Source organism: Poeciliopsis prolifica, unplaced genomic scaffold (genome assembly GCF_027474105.1).
Source record: "Poeciliopsis prolifica strain line A6 unplaced genomic scaffold, Auburn_PproV2 SCAFFOLD010, whole genome shotgun sequence".
NCBI classification, from domain to species: Eukaryota; Metazoa; Chordata; class Actinopteri; order Cyprinodontiformes; family Poeciliidae; genus Poeciliopsis; species Poeciliopsis prolifica.
The window spans coordinates 11,871,005-11,889,832 of NW_026562385.1; the positions used below are offsets into that span (position 1 = coordinate 11,871,005).

At 41.9% G+C, this 18,828-nt stretch overlaps 1 protein-coding gene across 1 annotated transcript in view; it reads left to right on the forward strand.

The window, feature by feature from the left end:
• The first annotated feature begins 683 nt into the window (after positions 1–683).
• Positions 684–18,828, forward strand: part of nfixb (nuclear factor I/Xb) — a 177,922-nt gene continuing 159,777 nt past the window's right edge. The window contains 2 exon segments of the mRNA XM_055036242.1: positions 684–812; positions 11,982–12,065. Of these exon segments, the coding sequence (XP_054892217.1) occupies positions 810–812; positions 11,982–12,065 (87 nt within the window). The 5' untranslated portion in view covers positions 684–809.

An 18,828-nucleotide genomic window follows, 5' to 3' on the forward strand; every position in this document is an offset into this window, starting at 1 on the left:
TTTTTTCCTTCGCCCCTTACTTTCCTGCACTTTGTTTACTCGGCTTCAGCTGCTCGGTGTCACTCACACGCCGCGGTCACGTCTTCCGTCGACTGGTCGCGGTTCTGCGATGAGCGTGATTTCGGGACGGGGAGCTCGGTCTGCCCGCGGACTCTGAGGGGAACAGGTGGAGGAAGAACCGCGCGCTTTCAGATCGGCGCACAGACGTAAAAGAAAAAGGAAAGGAAGAGAGAAAGAAAGGAAAAAGCGGAGGGATTGAGCGCATGCATGAAGGGAGAGAAAAGCGCCCGAATCTGCGGGAGCAACAGCTGATCGAGTGAGAGAGAGAGAGAGAGACAGAGAGAGATAAGGCGACTTACTGTCCGCATCCACCGCCTCGGGGCTCGTGACGGCGGCCGGGTCGGCGGTCGCTGCGTTCCGCTGCCGGGGGACCGACGGAGGTTCGATCATCGCGCTCAGCTGGGAGTTGGAATGTGACAGGAAAACAGGAGCTGGAAGCGAACAGAAAGAAAACTCTCCGGACGAAGAAAGCGGGTTCGGATAAGTAACGAAAGAGAGAGGGAGAGAGAGAGAGAAAGAGAGAGAGAGAGAAAGAGGTGTGTGTGGGGGGGAAGTTGACCCTCAGGCTCCCCCAGCATCGTAGAATGTTTACCGGGCAGCAGGCCGAGCATTAGGCCCAGCAGAACAAGAACCAGGCACTTTTCTATCTCCCACCTTTTTTTTTTTTTGCCTCTTTTTTTTCTGGAAGCTGAACTTTGGAAAGTGGAAAATGGCTCTTTGAGAGTGTTGGCACATTTCCCCACACCACAATGGTACGTGCTGTGTAAACTAATAATCTGCTCATTTCTCTGCACTTAATTGTATTTTTGCCATTTTCAAATATAAAAATCCAGATCATTCCTGTGCGCCAAGCCCCCACGGCCCTCCACCCCCAGCAGCCTCATCATTATGCAAAACTGTTTTTTTTCTTTTTGTTTGTTTTTTTGTTTTTAAATGATTTCCAAACTTTTTTCCCAAATCGGTGTGCAAGGAGCCCACCCAGAGCTGTTTCATCCACACTGAGAACCTGACTCCTCTCATTAGAGGAGTCCTAGAAGCGAGACAGTCTGCGCTATTTATAGCCATACGTACATATGAAGCGCACTATTGCGTGTCATGCAGAGTGAGGAAAGATGGGTTTAGGTTACAATGTGATACGTGAGGCGGCCCCTAGTTTGGAAAACTTGGATAAAAGACGGGCTACTCCGCTCTGCGCCAGTTCGACGTGCGCGTAATTACGCACAACGCTTGGGACTTTTTTGTTTGTTTGTTTGTTTTGTTTTTGTTTTGAATTTGTTTTTTTTTTTTTTTTTTTCACTACATTTCAAAAACTTACTTCAGATTCGTGCACATTGAAGTTCACAGCCTGAACTTCTTATTTTTATCAATTCAATAAAAATTTGTTTAAATTGGAAATCTTTGGGAGTTGTTTTAATTGACTGACGCAAAGTAGTGGCTTTGCAAAAAACAAAGGCTTTGCAAAAAAAAAAGTTTATTTCGCCAATAAAAATCATAATTAGTCACAGCTGCAGGTCTTTGGGGATACATAACTCTAGTTGTAAAAATCATTTAAGTTCAGTCAGTTTGGATGGAAAGCTCCTATAAAAATCAAATTCCCAGTCTTGCAAACAGATTCTTAATCAAATTTAGGCTTGGACTTTGACTGGGACACTCTTAACTAATGAATATACTTTGCTCTGAGCCATCGCTGTGTGTTTTAGTTTGGTTTCCTTGCGGTAAATTAAGCTTCCTGGTCTTGGGGTGATGATTTCATCCAACAGGTTTTCAACCAAAACTTCCCACCGACTCTGACCGGCTTTTCTGTCCATGCTGCAGAAAACCTTTGTTTCTGCCATGACCGCGTTCCACTGCGGCGATTGTGTGTTCAGGAAGATGTTTGCTGTTAGTTCTCTTCCACAGCTTTTTGCATGAAGGCCAGAAAGTTCTGTGTTGCTCACCTTATTATTATTACTCTTCAAAAAAGGGGCCAGGTTTAAACTATTGTGGTTTAGGAAGGCGACTGATTGTGTCTCTTCCCATTTTTCCAACAACAAACTGAACAGATTTTTGTTAGATGTTCAAAGCAGATATAGTTTTATAACCTCATCCTACAGAAGCCATCATGTCACCTGTCTGTTGAGTCTCTTGGTCTTCATATTGCTGTCTGTTCATTCATTTTCCCCGACACACATTGATTTAAGGAACACGCGTACGCTAGGCTGGTTTGCTCACTGGGCTCCATTGAAGGGTATCAAAGTGATATTTTAAAATGTCAGTATCATTTAAAATCATTTTTTTTATTTTTTTAAAGGGTTACGTCATGTTGTAATGTTATTCCCTCATCAAGAACGCGTGTTACTTTGATTCTACCGTTCGTGTTTGAGAAATTCTTTAATCTCCCGCGGCCACCTTTCAGCTGTGCGAAACGCCTCGCTGAAGCTAGCGACGCCGTTGAGGCAAAGCTTCTCCTTGGAGCTGCAGTTTCCAGATCGCTCGCCAGCAACTCAGCCTCTCAGCTCCTTCAGACTAGCCAGCAGCAATTAGCAAACACCAAGAGGAACTGTGCACCTGTGGATTTCGTTATGGTAGCTACTTCTCAGTGCAATGCTTGTTTAAAAATAATAATAATAAATTTATTACAGGGTTAACTGAGACGTGATGCTTTCATGACTTCCTGATGGAGTTTCAGAAAGTCCAGGAGTTTTTAAAGAGGCGGAGGCCCAATTTTGTGGTGTTAAAGTTTGAGGTAAAATTTCTTTTTACTTCTTATTTGATATGTAGAGAATATTATATCAACTGAAGGTAAAATAATTACTTGATTGTGGTATAAAATTGCTCTATGTGCCTGTACTGCCTCTTTAAAATAACGCATCCTTTATAATGTCTGAAAAAAGACAAATGATAAAGTTTATATTTGGAACGTGACAAAATATAAACTATTTAGAGGATGATTTTCTTAATATCCTGTTTTGTAGGATACATTGTGAGCAGATATTCAAATATTCAGAAAACGTCTTCCTCTTTTTATTTTTTTATTGGTTAAAAAATAAATAAAAAATGAGAGGCAAAACTCTCATATCTGGCCAGAACATATCCTTGACCCTCAGACGGACTCGTTCCTGGCATGAAATGAGTCGAGTCAGGCAGTAGTTAGAGGAACCTCCCACATACAACCTTGAAGCCGCTGCGATACCAGGGAGGGATCTTATTTGCACATGAATATGGAAGATTATTAGGATGAATAATTATTTGTTTATGAGCATCCTCGCTTGGCGTGGCAGTCGCCCAAGAAAGCTCATCAGTTAAAAATGATACAGAATTCAGGACAGGCCTCACATGGGATTATCTCCACTTGTTGTTCTCCTACTTCCAGCTCCTCTTTATTAAGTTATTTAATTAAAAAGAAAAAAAAATGTACAGACACAAAGTTGTGCCAGAACATTCCAACTGTACGTCGGTTTAGTCAGAGATGCACTGGAGGCAACTTGTCAATCAGTGTGGAGATGAATCCGTTTTCCCCCTGGTGATGAAGGTCCGACCCATGTTTGCATTCGGGGTCATTATCTGAGACATTCGCGAGTTCCAGATATTATCTTTGTAATTGCCGCAAGGTAAACAGAAACTGGTTTCTGTAAACCATCAGAGGTAATTATGATCTTTTAAGTCGCAAACGTACATGAATTAGACTTTGCATTTGGTTTATTCTCTTTTAAACATTGAGGTAAATGACGTGCTCATGTTGAGTTTGCCTTTAATACAAGATAAAACTGAAAAATACATAACTAATCCAGCAGTTTTCTTGAATTACAAGTTCAAGACACTTTTCGCACACATTGAAAAGTGATATTCAATATGTGTGTGTTCATGTGTGTGGATAGTGGTCTATATCACGCTCGGGCTGGAGGTTTTTTTCAGTCATGTGCATCTCGGTTTTGGCCGTTTCACTGCCTGTGATGTCATTCCTCACTGTATATACAGAATATGATGCCGTTCTGTTTGTCCTGGCCCCGGCGTCTCCTTGGAAAAATAAATAAGGCCCGAAGCCGGCTGGAATAGCTTATGTGGCGTGGAGCTTAAAGATGGAAAGTCTGATATAAGCTCAAACGGCACAAATCTCAGGATGGTGAGATCAGACCGCCTTGTAAGGTTGATTGGTTTTGAGATAATCAACTGGGTGGCTTTTTTTTGGATTTCATTTGGGAGTCAGTCGCATAAGGAAGTTTATAGGTTAAATCGGTGACAAGATTCCTATGAAGTTTGCAAAGTAATCTCCAGTTGTTGGATTGGACATGATTTGTGAGTTTTTTTTTTTTTTTTTTTTGAGAGCCACAAGTTGTTTGTCTCATTTGTGACTTGGTCTGAAAGAAATCAGTGAAGTTTTGTTCACTTGAATTCAATTTTTTGAAGAAATCAAACCCAGACATTTTACTTAGCAATTGAGTTCCGTTCAAAAATACTTTTTTGATCCCAAGGGAAAGATTGCATATGTTGTTACAAAGAGTTGTTGTAGACGCTGATAGCTAGTAAGAAGGTTCTCCTGTAGTAGGCGCCTCTGGCTGGAGACTGTTTTGCTAGACAGTCACAAGAAGATGCCCAGAATTGTCCATAACTGTCTTGATTTTATGTAAAATTTGCCAGAGGTTCCACAGTCATCCCCAGAAGAGAACCAGCCTTCTTTATCGGGTTATTGAGCCTTTTTCTGTCCCCGGTTCTGATGCTGCTGCCCCAACAGATGATGGACGAAGACAATAGACTTACAGAAGATCTGCAGCATCTTGCTGCAAACCTTGAATGATCTTAGCTTCTTCAAGTAGTCCAGTCTCCTCTGTCTCTTCTTATAAACGGCTTCACTGTTGCGTCTCCAGTCCAGTCTGTTGTCCAGATGAACACCGAGGTATTTATATTCTTCAACCACCTCCACTTCTTCTCCCGTGATGGAAGTAGGCTTTGACCTAACCCTTCTTTTGAAATCGACAAACGTCTCCTTGGTTTTGCTGGCATTCAAAATGAGATGATTGTTCCCACACCAGGACACAAAGCGGTCCGCCAGATCTTTGTACTCAGCCTCTTGTCCGTCTCTGAATCACCCGACAACTGCGGAGTCATCTGAGTATTTCTGCAGATGACAGGAGTCTGTTTTGTCCTAGAAGTCTGAAGTGTACGAAATGACGAGTCATGTTAAGAGTAGTCCCCTGCGGTGCTGCGGAGCCACTGACCACCTGGTTAGACCCACAGACCTTCAGCCTCAAACTGTGGTCTGTCTGTGAGGCAGTCATAGATCCAGGTGACTGTTGAGACGTCCACCTGTGTCTTCTGGAGTTTCTGGCAAAGCAAATCAGGCTGAATTGTATTCAATCCACCGATCAAATCAAAGGCGATGATCCTCACAGTCCTGCCTGCTCAGTCCAGACGACAGTGGGTTTGTGGAAAGAAGTCATCTTGAACTCCAACTCCACATGAGCAAACTGCAGGGCGTCCCGAGATGTGCCTGTTTTGTACCCAGGCGATCTCTCCAGGACCTTCTATGGCGTTTTAATGTAACTGACAGGAGATCTTGTTAAAGCTCAGATGTGTATGAACTGAAAGGCTGGCAGAACATGTTTGGTTTGAGTAAAGGTGTTTAGCAATCCTACACTTTAGTAAATTAAACATTTAGTCTTATTTTATATGGCTCAAACTCAGTCCAATCACACGACAACCTAAAGTTTGAACATTGCTTTTGATTATGCTTCATTTTTGTTATTAATTTCTCAAATGAATTGGTAAAGGCGCATTTGACTGCCTTCTGCTGTGTGTTGACGTTGTCAGCTTAATTTGTGAAGGTGTTGGTGTCTTCTTACATAAAACTGGGTTGAAAAATCACCACAATACGTGCATTTCCTCCCTTTGCTATCCTCTTTTTAGGCTTTAATTAGGAAGGAGAGCCGATAGCATTATTCATTAAACAGAGCTTGCCAGCTATTTATCGCTGGGAAAAAAAAGCAAAAAAAACCCCCAAAACATTAGCATATTTGTTCCATTTTCAGCTGTTTTCCGAGCGTTCGGGAACCAGGTTTAGCATTCTTAATAACACAGCAGCAGAGAATCGTACGAAAGCTGGAAAAAAGAAACTACCGGTGGTGAGCCCCGAAAACCTACAAATCCTTGTGAAGCGCACACACACACACACACACACACACACACACACACACACACACACACACACACACACACACACACACACACACACACACACACACACACACTCACACACACACACACACACACACACACAAACACTCACCTAATTACTGCACCCGCAGCCCCACCCCTCCCACCATGTCTCCTCATATTTTACACCTCTTGAGATGCAGGTGTAAAATATCACATTTTTCCAGCATTTCTCCCTGAGGTGACGCTGGCTTGGACTCACACAACGTAAATTTCCCCTTTCATATTCTCCAGCACATTTTTTTTTCTTCTTCTACAAACAGCCTCCTACTCTTTGATGTGCCTGCCACATCTGCACAGGTCGGTTAGCTCGTTACCAGGTGAAAAACGAGGATACAATTAAGGGCTGAATGTAACGAGACTCGGGTCGGTTATCTTCCTCAGCGGAGGAACGCCTCTGATGCTCCAGAAACCGCCGGTCGGGTCGATGCTGCTAATGGTTAGGATGGTGCGGCGGAGTCTTGAGAAGGCTGTTAATCAGCGACTGTGAAGATACCCGCCTCTCCTGCACGGATCAGAAACGTGGAGACCCGGGTGGTTTCTGTCCTTGTGTTTCGGTGCGGAGAAGACAATAAGCGAGACAGGGAAAGGCGGGAATTATGTATATGTGTTCCAATTAATCCATTTGAAAGCGAGCCAATCCTCGGCACCGAGCCCTCCTCTCCAGATCTGACTTATTGTGTTTCTGGTTGTTGGAGGAAAACCGAACAGGCAGTGTTGAGAAAAGGTGCTTGGTGCAGGTCAGTTTCTTATTTAAAAAAATAAATCAATCACTCCTGAGGTCGCCACAAGCTACTGAGAAGTAACCCGTTTTGACTTGATTTGATTTCTCAACCTGCAGAATCCCAGCAAATGTCCTAAAATACATACAGCTCCTTTGTAACTCTTTCACAGACCTTGAGCTCTTCCAGTTGTTCTGTGAAGACTTCAGAGGTTTCTCAGGGTGTGTTTACATGAGACCGCTGCCTGGAAACTGCTGGTATTTTCGGATGTTGTTTGGGAAAGAGTTCCACGTTCTAACGGCACCACCGAGACACCTTGAGTCAGCTATAGACGTCGAGTCAAGCCAGATGGTGCTGTGATTTCAGCATGTCATTGAACGCTAATGCGCTTTTGACCCTCAGCTTCTACCACATTGTAAATTAGCTTTGCAATGCTAATGTCGCTCACTGGACATTAGCACTCGAATGAGCAAAGTGTTAACATGACACATGTTCCTTATTAGAAGTTGTTTTAAAACGAACAGGTTAAGTAGCACAATGCAGGACAATGCTATTGTTTTATAATTATCTGCAGACATAGAATAAACCCAACAGTCATGTGCTTTCGCTCCTGTGAAGTGCTTCACACTCTGAGACCTGATTTCAAAAAGTGCTGGTGTGAAAGACTCCAGTCACTTCTCTCTTGTAAATGAGCGGCTGGATTGCAACAAGTCGTGGAGCCTCGAACGCACGATCTGCCATTCCATGGTCCGGGATGGAAACGCTACGGAAAAACACCAGCTACCTCAGGAGGTCCTGCAGAGATCAGCAGCTCAGGTTCGAGAATCTGTCAGCTGGACAACTAGTGGTTGCCTGTTCAACGAATCTGGCCGCTATTCAAGAATGGCGACGTGTCGAAGAAAAGCAATGGCTGCGTTTCACGCTGAACACACCATCTGTGGCATCATGACTCTATTTGGATATTTTTCTTCTACGGGGATGAGGAAGCTTGTCAGAGTTGATCAGAAGATTGATGGAGCTAAATACGGGGCAATCCTAAACGAAAACCTGCCAGCGAAAGACGTCAGACCGGAGAAGATTGTCACCCTCTATCAGGACATTGACCCTACACACACAGCCAGAGCTACAATTTCATGGTTGAGGTCAGCGGCCTCAAACTGCATTGCTCATGGACGAGCATCCTTCAACTTTTAGGTGTTACTTATCCTACAAGCTTGAAGTAGATGGCATTACATATTCAAGTGTTGCAATTGCCGAGTGAAAGTCCAGGCATGAATCCATGACATGACCGGAAAATTGTTGTTTGCAAAAAGCTCACTGTCCATTTTGACTGTGTTTGGGCTACTTTGGAAGGAAGAACCGGCAAAAAAAATTTCAGCTTGTAAATCCCCACAAAATAAATCAAACGTTTGTGGTTGGAACGTGACAGACTGGGAAAAATGTTTATGAATAGTTTTGCGAGGCATCACATCATTGCCAATAGTTACATGTTTCAACATGTGTTCATAGTAAGGTGGACCTCTATTGTTTTCTGTCTGTTGTTTTTTGATGTCTTTTGCAAAGTGTATTGAGTACTGGTCAAGTTTTAAAATGCGGAGTTACATTAGATTTAGTTGCATTACATTTCATGCAGCGTCATTTTCTTCGGAGCTATTTTTCATGGATTCTTCCGGTGCGTAGATTTCTCTTCTCCGACGTGCCGAATGAAAGGTCAGAGGTGAAAAATCAACTGATTCTGTTCACCATAGCACTTCTTGGTGCACCTTAGTCATTTTGCTTTGTCCTCTGCCTTTTTTGTGAATAAGGAAGTGACTATATTTGGACAATGGAGGACTGATGATACAGCCTCATTGATTAGAAAGCTAAATCTGCAAATGGAAATGTGAGTGTAGATGTTTTCGCATTATTTTGCTTGCAATTCCTTTAAGCGACAAATGAATTCTCATCCGTACACAGAGTAAGGCCTCTGTGTACGGATGAGAACATTCAGCCAAAAGTAGTGTAGTCCAGCAAAGTTAGTTGATGATTCAATTAAGGGCAGATATTTTTATCCTACTAAATCAAATTTGCATCTAAAAACAAAATAAATAAATAAGTAAAATTAGTTTGGTAGTCTAAAACATTTACCTGTGTCAAAAAAAAAATAAGAGCAAATGCTGTTTTGAGGGCTCAGTTTGTAAATTGTCAATTGTAAAATGACAGAGAGGGGAAATAAAGAGTACTTTGAAATATTCGACCTCCAACAACACTGCGGTGCGGAGACACACTCCCCATTCTGTCCGCGTTTCATCCTGTCATTTTTCCCGGGGTGTTTCAGCCACACCGATCCGGCGCGGGCCATTTTTCATCTTCAAATGACCGAAACGTGCCAGAAAACACGAGGCGGCGAGGGTTACCGTTGTGCCGCATTTTGTGCTGCTCTGTTATTATCAGCAGAGTGAAATATATCCCTCAGCTGGACTGGGTAGTTTTAAGAGCTTAACAGAAAGCCCCGAAGAGCTTGACAAGGGCACCATTTAGTGGGACAAATGGTTTTCCTCCGGTGTTTCCACGCGCATTAGCCGTGACATCGGCGGGAAGTTTTGGGCGCGGAGGCCGAATGCGACGCCGGGGGTGTTTCCCCAGGTCATCGGACGGCTCCACTTCCGCGTGCTAAACTCTGGGCTACGCGAAATCTGTGTTATTCTGATGCTAATCAGCCTGCCTGAAACCTTTGGCCACAAAACTCCGAGTGAAATCACACGCGCACATGTCCTTCCTTTTGCTACAGTAAAAGGGAAAGGACTCGAGCTGTAACCTCTCATTCTGGAGGGTATGAATAGCCTGTGTCTCCAGCCGCAGCTCGGTTAGCCTAAGTCTGGGACTTATTATAGTGCTGTGTTTATGCATGTGTCTCTGCATGTATTTGTTCAAGGGCAATCCCGTGTCACACCCGCGCGCGAGTGTAGTTGTGTGCATATGTTAATGCTTAAGCAAGCTAATGTCTGTTTGAGTTCCCTCCGAATTGTTTATCGCACATGCCAGTTTCAATAAGTTTACTTTTTTTTTTTCTTGCCGGCTACGAGCAAAGTTTGTTCCCGTTTTCTTTTTCATTTTTTTCTTTTTTGGAGCTCCAGCTCAAGGTAACGCTAGGAAAGTTCTGGAAAACAGGATTACTTCCCCCTGTGTTCCTCTTTCCTCTTGCAGAGAAAAACTTAGCGAATAAAGATTCTCACCTCCAGCTGGTTGAGTTATTTTCATTTCCCTGCAGATTTTTAGCCTCAGCCCAACAGGGGTTTTTTTTTTTTTTTTGGTTGTTTGTTTGTTTACTCGATTCCAAGGATTTAAATTAGCTCACTCTCTACCAGTTTAGATGCAAAGCTAATACCTGGTGGTTTGTGAGCCAGGCAGAACTCCCACCCTGACCCAGATTTCCCCGCTTTCAGGTTCCCTGCCTTCCATGTTGTCTGGCCTGTCTGCTTCAGTTGACTCCAGAACTGCCCTGGTTGCTCATTCAGAGCCTCCGCCGGTGCATCCTGTAGCATACAAATGAACTGCGCTGAATAGGGACAAACGCTGGATATAAACACTTTAGCTGTGCAACACAGAGGCCGCAGTGTGGCCGGGGTGCGTCTGGATGATGGCAGATGCGTCGTCTGCCTTCTGTCCTCCTGCATCCCAATTGTGAAAATTTGTAAAGTTGTTTGTTGGTTTCTGACTCTGCATTAGAACATGCACATTAAGAATTAGCTCAAGCTTAGTCAGATTGGGCGGAGAGTGTCTGTAATCATCAGCTTTCAAGTCTTGCCACAGGTTCTCAGTTTGGATTTGGGTCTGGACTTTGACTGGGCCGTTTTTCATCACTGTTTGCTGTGTTCCTTAAGTCTTCATGATGCTCTTTTTTCACAAAAATTCTCTAACAGTTTTTTTGAAGCCTTTGTAGAATAACTTTATTTATACTTGTATATAGTATAAATAATTGTGATTGTGACCTGCGATGACTGAATCAATGATGGTGAGGCACGACTTCATCACAATCAGATATATGAATGTAGATCACCTGCATGTTTACATAAGGAAATTTTGTGCATGCGGACAACACCAGAGGGCAAAAAGACAATTCTTTTATATGCCATACATAGATGCACTGCATTGAGTTAAAGGAATAATTCTATTAATTAAGTTAATTGAGTTCATTCCATTAACTCAATGAAACTTGGACATGTAGGTATTATTAATGTCATGCTATGCTCCACAGCAAAGGGAAAAAGCATTGAAGTGCAACTCAAAACCACGTCTTTCTCTATAAATATATTGCTGCACTTCACTTTACTGTATGGCTAGCTCGGTGCTCCTGTCTCTTACTCTGCAGTTGTGGAGTCACAAAATAATATTACATCTCACTTGATAATGGGCTCTTTAAGTGAATCTGAAAACCATTCATTCATTAATTAAAAATTTGTTTTCTAAAAATCACTGGGGTGCCCTCACAAAAATTGGGGCCGTGGGCAGATGCCCAAAGAATGGCACACAGAATCCAAATACGTTTATATTTATTGTCGTAATGTAAAAAATAAGAAAAAATACATAAAAGGGTGTGAATATGTTTGCAAAGAATTGTACACATCAGACTGTTTGTGTGAATGTTTTGTGCTGAATCAGTGCGCACCAGCAGAAAAGTGACGAGGAAGGTGAAATGGCATGGCGACAAGAAAAGTGTGCCAAAGCGAAACACTTTTCTCCTCATGATACCGCAAGAGTTGACGGCTGGCGGGGCGAGGCCTTGCAGCACACTCTATCTGGGCAACACGTCCAGACTGCAAAAAGATGAAAAGATTGTCTGCTGGGGAAACGGGGATGGAGGGTTCGGGGGCTTGGGGTGGGTTATATAGGTCAAGAGGGATGAGGAGGATATTTGACAAAATCTCAATCTGCAGCATTGCAAGTAGCTTTACTGTGTTTTTTTAAGTTGTGTGATTGTAAATGCCTTGACACTGTGAGTGAGTGAATGACCGCTGTGTTATGTTTCAGGCAACGGAGTCCTTTCTGTTGAACGAAGAACCCTCCAGAGCTCCTGGGATGCCTGAGTGCTATGTAGTGTCAGATTCATACAGGGTATGCATCTATTATTATTATTATTATTTCATTAACATTATTCGTGGAATTATTACCATTATCACTTTTGCATTTTGTGTGTGTATGTGGATGTTTGTTTTGATATTAATTAGGGGTGTAACGAGGTCCTATTTTAAAAACTTAGGATAGTTCTTGTCAAGATGAGGTCTGTCTCGCAAAGTGCCGTCTAATTGCTGTTGCACTTCAAGCTAGTAGTTCTCACTTACATTAACATCAAAGAACAATAATTTTGGCTTTCACATTAAACACATTTGATATATAAAGCAACATTGAGGATATGAAAAACAAGATACAATATGAAGGCTTTTAGAACACAACTGCCAAACTTTTAGCTGCGAACAACACTGGAGTTTTCAGCTGTTCAATAGCTGTGACCGGCTAACGATTAGCTGCTAACAATGCTTAAGTTGACGTTTGTTTTTTAGCTTCTTATCAGCACAAAATTAAGAACTCTTTCACTTAGGGTGCATTCACACCAGCCCTGTTTCGATTTCTTTTATTAAATTCTCGTTTGTTGCTTACAAAGTCTGGTTCATTTGGGACGGTGTGAATGCGAATTCTGATACGGACCAAAAAAGTGAACTTTGGTCCACCTGTAGACTATGGTCTCAGTTCAATTAAGTGAACTCTGAACTCAAATACATATATGAATGTCAGTCAGACTGCAGACTGCTCCAAAAGCTGGACGTAGACCATAGAGCAGGGCATTCTGGGTAAATACAACTAAAACAGACGTGTTTCTGGGCCGAGTGGGAAAAAATGGGTCGTGGTCTTAAGCCAAACACGAAAGAGTAATTCTACAAGCGCTACAATCTGAGGCCACTCCATTTTTGTTTCGTCAAGAAGGAAGCTGTGCTCAGTGTCTTCTTCAGAGGTTTTGCTCTTGTTTTCTTCGGTGGTTCTTGTTGCAGCGCCACCACAAGCGAGGGAGGTGAACTGTTTTCTCACTGTATTCGTTTGTCACAGCAGCTGGAAATGTAACAAATGTTTAAATTTTGGTCCCGAGTCAAAGCAAATATGCCAAACTATCAGGTGTGAAAACAATGTTAGTCGCTGACTTCATCAACACGCTTACTTAGGTAAATCTGCTCTTCTCTGTTTTGTTGCACTTTTCATGAAAATGTGGTGTCTTGAAAATGAGAAAAAACTAATATTTAAAAAAAATATTTCTGTCTTTATTTATTTTTCGGTAATCAGTCATACTTTATCATGACAAATGTGGACTGTAAAGGTTACTAACACCATCAAAAAACATAAAAACGAGTCTGCGTATATTTGATTTGCATTTGGAAATTTTTCTTTTCACTTTGACTCGAACTTATTCACATAAATTCTGCCTATTTGCAATTTTTTTCTTTTTCCTTGGAGCATATCTGAATTATTGGGAAGAACATTTTGAATTCCAGCTTGTGGAGTTCCAACCTGAAATGCTGTTAGCTGTGGTTTTCCAGAAAGCCAATCCAGGAGCTGCTTTTACTTTCCTTGGTGCTGATTGACTGAACATCCAAGAGCGGAAATAAGGAAGATAGCATCTGCGCTAGCAGCTTAAGCAGTTTCCACTGTGTTTATTAATGCATATCACAGGATATTTTGTGCTTGTTGTCAAAATATGTATAGCTACTTGTTTTATAGTTCAGAGTCTGAGGTTGAAGTTTTATTTTAAAACCACAATATATGGAAGAGTTGCACCAAAATGTTTTACACTAAATACCGAAGTGGTTTGAAAAACCTTTCCTCTTTTTGAAAGGCAAAATCCCCCCAAAAAACAGGAATCTTATTTTACCCTGACAATTTCACTAAAAAAGCCTGTTACTTTATGAGTCTATGCTATCACGTATTGTTTCATCTCGTGAACTGGATGTTTCGTTACACCTCTAGTATTAAATGTGTTCAAGTCATTACTCTGAACTCTGTCCGTCTGTTTTCGAGCTCTTCGTAATTACACTACAATCATAATGTCATTCACAGCTCCCTCCACTCATCTGCAAACCATTACCATTATTATTTCCACACACACACACACACACACACACATGCGCATAAGAGAAAGACAGGAAAGAAAGGGGAGCCTTTGCAGTTTTGCCCAGGCTTCTTTGCCCCTGTGGGTTAAAAATCCAGAATGTTAATGTGCAACTTGCCCTGTTATGTGAAAGGAATTAAAATTTTTAAGACATCAAGTGGTTTCTGTAAAAAAAGAATAATAATTTTTTTTTAAATGCAGAATTTCTCTGGTGGAGTCGTGGCCTGAGACACATTTTCTCCGGCTGTGCTCGCTTTGTTTCCCCGAGTTAAACACCAGCGGCGAGTGCTGCGCCACGTTGTGTGTTTCAGCACACAGAAAAAGCACATCTCTAGCTGCAGCAGAGTGTTTTCAGGAAGTTGAGGATTCAAGGCGATCAGAAACATCAGGATCGTCCCACCAGGAAGACGGTCCAGTCACGGCGTGGTTTCTGTCTTAAATGAAGCCTGGCTTGTCACATGCCAGGCTTTCACTATTTAATTTTTTTTTTGTTTGTTTTTTTTATTGCAGCCGAGTAAAAATAATTCCCGGCCACAGAAACATCAGAATGATTTGTATAAGCTCGACTTCTTTAATCTTTAAACAGTCGTCACATTTTCATTGGATGGATATTTACAGAGAAGCTGATGATTGATCACACAATGAAGGCTGGAAGCCGAGAGACACTATTAATATTCCTGTGTGAAACTCGTACCGAGACTGGAACATGTAAAGCGTTTAGATTTTTTTTTTATTTAGACTTTTTTTTGTTTGTTTTAAATGGTCTTTAAAAAAAAAGGTTTAAAAAAAAAAATATATATATATATATATATAAAATGAACTGATTTATCCTCATTGCTTTTTACAGTGCTATCCGTTAGCCGCTGCTTTGTAGCTAACGGATAGCCAACAACATTTCCAGTGGCGTTACACAAAAGAGCCATTTTAGTTTTCTCTAAGTTTGGATTGCATTTAATCACCTCCAGTTCTAAATATTCTTCCTTACATGTCCCTTCTTTTCAATTTCTTTTCGTTGTTAAAACGGGACTTTAAAGGCTCTGGCTCTACGGGCAACTAAATTTTAAAGTTCTTAGCTGGGGATTCCCCTTCGTTTGAGAGCCACCACTTTAAGCAAAAGCCCTGCATGTGCGAGGCATGTAAACAACAGGCTGGCGGAGCTCACATCTGCTCAGCCAAACAAGCCAACCGCACTTTTGCTTATCTCCACTTTCTGCTGTTATCCCATCTCCTTCTACAACCCAACACACAGGTGTGGTGTGGGCTGCGCGACACTGTGTGTGGATTATGCAAATGTTAGCGCGGCTACCTTGAATAACTTGTTTCACGCACCAAAAACTTCCTCTTCATCAAACAGTATTGCAAAATGTGCTCACGCCTATTGAACTCATTCCCATTTTGTCACCAAAACTCCACGACGTCAGTGGACTTTATGTCATAAACCATGAAAAAGGATGTAGGAGTGCTTTCTTTTTTTCTTTCAGCAATTAAAAATCTAAAAAGTACACCGTGGATTGGTATTGGGTCCCCTTTATTTTGATCCCTTGCAAAGAGCTAACTTCTGAATCTTTCATCTTCCCATAAACTCAGATTGAGGAAAAGCAAACATACAGCATCATGCTTTCCTAGCCATGCGTTATTTATTTTAAAAATAAAAATAAACAATTCTCAAGTATTTCATTAGGGCTTTTGAAATTTACTTCAATAACAACATGGAGCTCGTAATCCTCCTGTCATCAGTTCATACCAAATTAGGTATAGAACCGCCTGGAAATGTACTGTAATCAGCATCAGCAAAATAATTTTTTCTCAGTGGATGGGGCCCCACAACGGTTTCCAGCTCAGGCCTTGTAAACATATACCTGGGTGTAACGTTAAACAAAATGTCACATTTTTGGCAAATCCTTCACTTTTCAGTTAAGAGGGCTGAACGCTTTCGGACGGCTCTCTGAAATGTTGTTTTTTTTTCTCCCTTGAATAAAAAGCCTCAGATGTGACTGTCCCACACAGCAGCACCAGGCTGGTGGGTGAACTGGGCTGGCGGCTCTGGAGCAGTGGTAAATATGTATATTCGAAGTGTGTGAAACAGCAGAGCCACAGCACCAACCGAAGCATATGGCTCTACCATGTGTTACTTAATGAGAGATTTACTCACACAGACCACTAAATGTGTGGCTCATTTAAGGAGCCGCGGCAGAGGAGTGTTATTGCGTAAAGCGGAGCGGAGGGCTGCGAGGACGCGCTCTGACCTTTTGCACTCTCGCGTTTCGGATGACAGCTGCGAAAGTTAGCCGAGAAACAAAGGAGGAAAAAAACCCTGAAAAGTTACAGGGAGTTCTTAGGAAGTCAGTGCACCTGCAGGATAAGACACCAAAAAGAAAACAATCTGTGTGTGTGTGTGTGTGTGTGTGTGTGCGTGTGTGTGTGTGCGTGTGTGTGTGTGTGTGTGTCATTGGGTGTGTCTGTGCATGTGCTTTTTATATTAGTAACCTATCGTATTTGCAGAGACGAATGTCCTCATCTCACCGGTGAGGACATGAAGTTGGGGTTCTTGCGGCGGTCGTATTGCTCGCTCCTGCGTCCTGCCTGCCCCCCCGCCCTCCTCGAAACCCCTCCTCCACCCGTTTCTGGCTCGCGTCTCTGGCCTCATGCAGTAATTGGCCACACAGAGCCCAGATCTCTTTGTTTCGTCTGCAGAGGCTTGTGGTGGAAAACGCACAAGCGGCAGGCTCCTCGTAAATCTGCGGGACTCCGATTGTCAGACCCCCTCCCCAAAAAAATTTCGGCTCCGTGTTAGTTTTTTATTTTTAATACATATATTTTTTTTTATTTTCCGGTTCTACCGTCATGCACAGCAGAAACAGATCCAAAAAATGTTTTACTTCACGAACCCCACACGCCCCAGCGTATGGAGTTCCTCTGCAGCTCAGAGACTGTGATTATACATCCGTCCTCGCCGTGTGCTACTTTTCTTCTTCAGTGAATGCTGCAGTTGCTGTTTGGCTTGGACTTGCCCTGCTGGTTTTTGAGCCTCCAGACTGGGTCAAACAGGGTTCAGCAAACAAACAGACTTAACCCTGCATGCCGCGACGAGGAGACGCATTTGTTCAGATGCCTGTGAATAAATTCAAGTGCCTAATCCAACGTAAACCGGGGGCAGGAGGAGGCAATCTGAAGCGGAATATTTCAGAGGGCTCTAACCTGGCCGTGACCACAAGCGTTAAAGTCATTTTGTCTCATTAGAAGCCTCAGCACGTTCAGAGGTTCGCACAGGTTCTCATAATGCAAGCCTTAAACTTTTTCCCATCCGCCCAGAGCCGGCCCAAGGCAGAAGCAGTATATGTCCAGGGCTTCCCCCAGAAAACGTGCTGGTCCGGAGGTATTGGCCCGACGGCATTCATCCAGCGAACTGATGAGGTTTTGAGTTAACAAATGATCAAAGTTGACAGGAAATTTGAAACAATCATTAGGTGTAGTTGGAAGACATTATTAACAATAGCTAAAGAAAGAAAACACAATGCTTAGCCGAGATGGTGGGCAAGTAAAGCCTGCCAGGCTGATAATACACAAAGGGCCCCGTCAGCCCTGTGTGATGCACAGCAAGTAGCATCACTTTAAATTTCACAGGAAATGTTGAGAAATGTGCCATGTAAATAGAGATGCACTGATCAGACTCTCTTTCGGACTGATGCCAATTTTTAATTTAACTTTTTGACCGATTTAGATTCCATTTCCTTGTTTTTTTAGTCCAAGAACTATAACACAAAAAAGGGAGAACACAAAGTATAAAAGTGGTGTTTTTGAATACAGCAGAAAATGAAGAAATTACATTATTACTTGCATATGCATCTACACATTTATCCCTAAGCGTTATGCAACTTATGTTAAACTTAAAGTGCATCAAAGTACATTGAAAATAATAGATAATAGTTTATCAGGGAAAAATCGGCCTATTCCTATTTTGGTCTTAGTAGATCAGTGCATACTTTATTTGGGGATTTTAATAAGTTATTATTATTATTATTATTATTATTATTTTTTTTTTTACGATCAGCAGACCATCTGACATATTTCAGATGTTCTGAAGTCATAAACAATTAAGTTTGCTTGCAAGTCCAAACAAACTGCTCCTATTTCAGTGCCAACCTGGGCTGGAGTTAAAAGGAGAGGCTTAAGTATTTATTAAGTGTTTAAGTGTCAAGGATTAAAGCTTGAATCGACTTTATCAAGCTTCCTTTACAATTAAATACAAATTCTTCCACAAAAACAAGCCCTCCTCTATCCCCCAACAAAGATTTTAAAAATCAGTTGGTTATTTTGCTTCTTTGCCACTTTGGACGTTTAATTTCTTAATTTTCTATATTTTGTACTCTGCTGTAAAGAAGTCTCATTAACCGCTCAAAATAAATTTAAAAACCTCCCAGCAGAAATTTTCTGAGAGTAATTTTGATTTGAATCTCACGTTCTAGTCAAGAGCTTTGAGAACCGAAATAAATCTAACCCAGTGTAAGATAATGTTGCATTAGAACACAAAGTCTGAGTGAGATGTTAGCATTTTCCACACAACTTATTTTCAGAAATCATAAGAATATAACCCGAAAACTAAAGATAAACGTCAAATGGAATGATTAAAGTGAATGGGGATGAGACTGCTTGTGTTCAAGTTGAAATGGATGAAATGGCAAAGTGTACGAACAGAATAGGGGTACAAATTTGGTAGTTTTA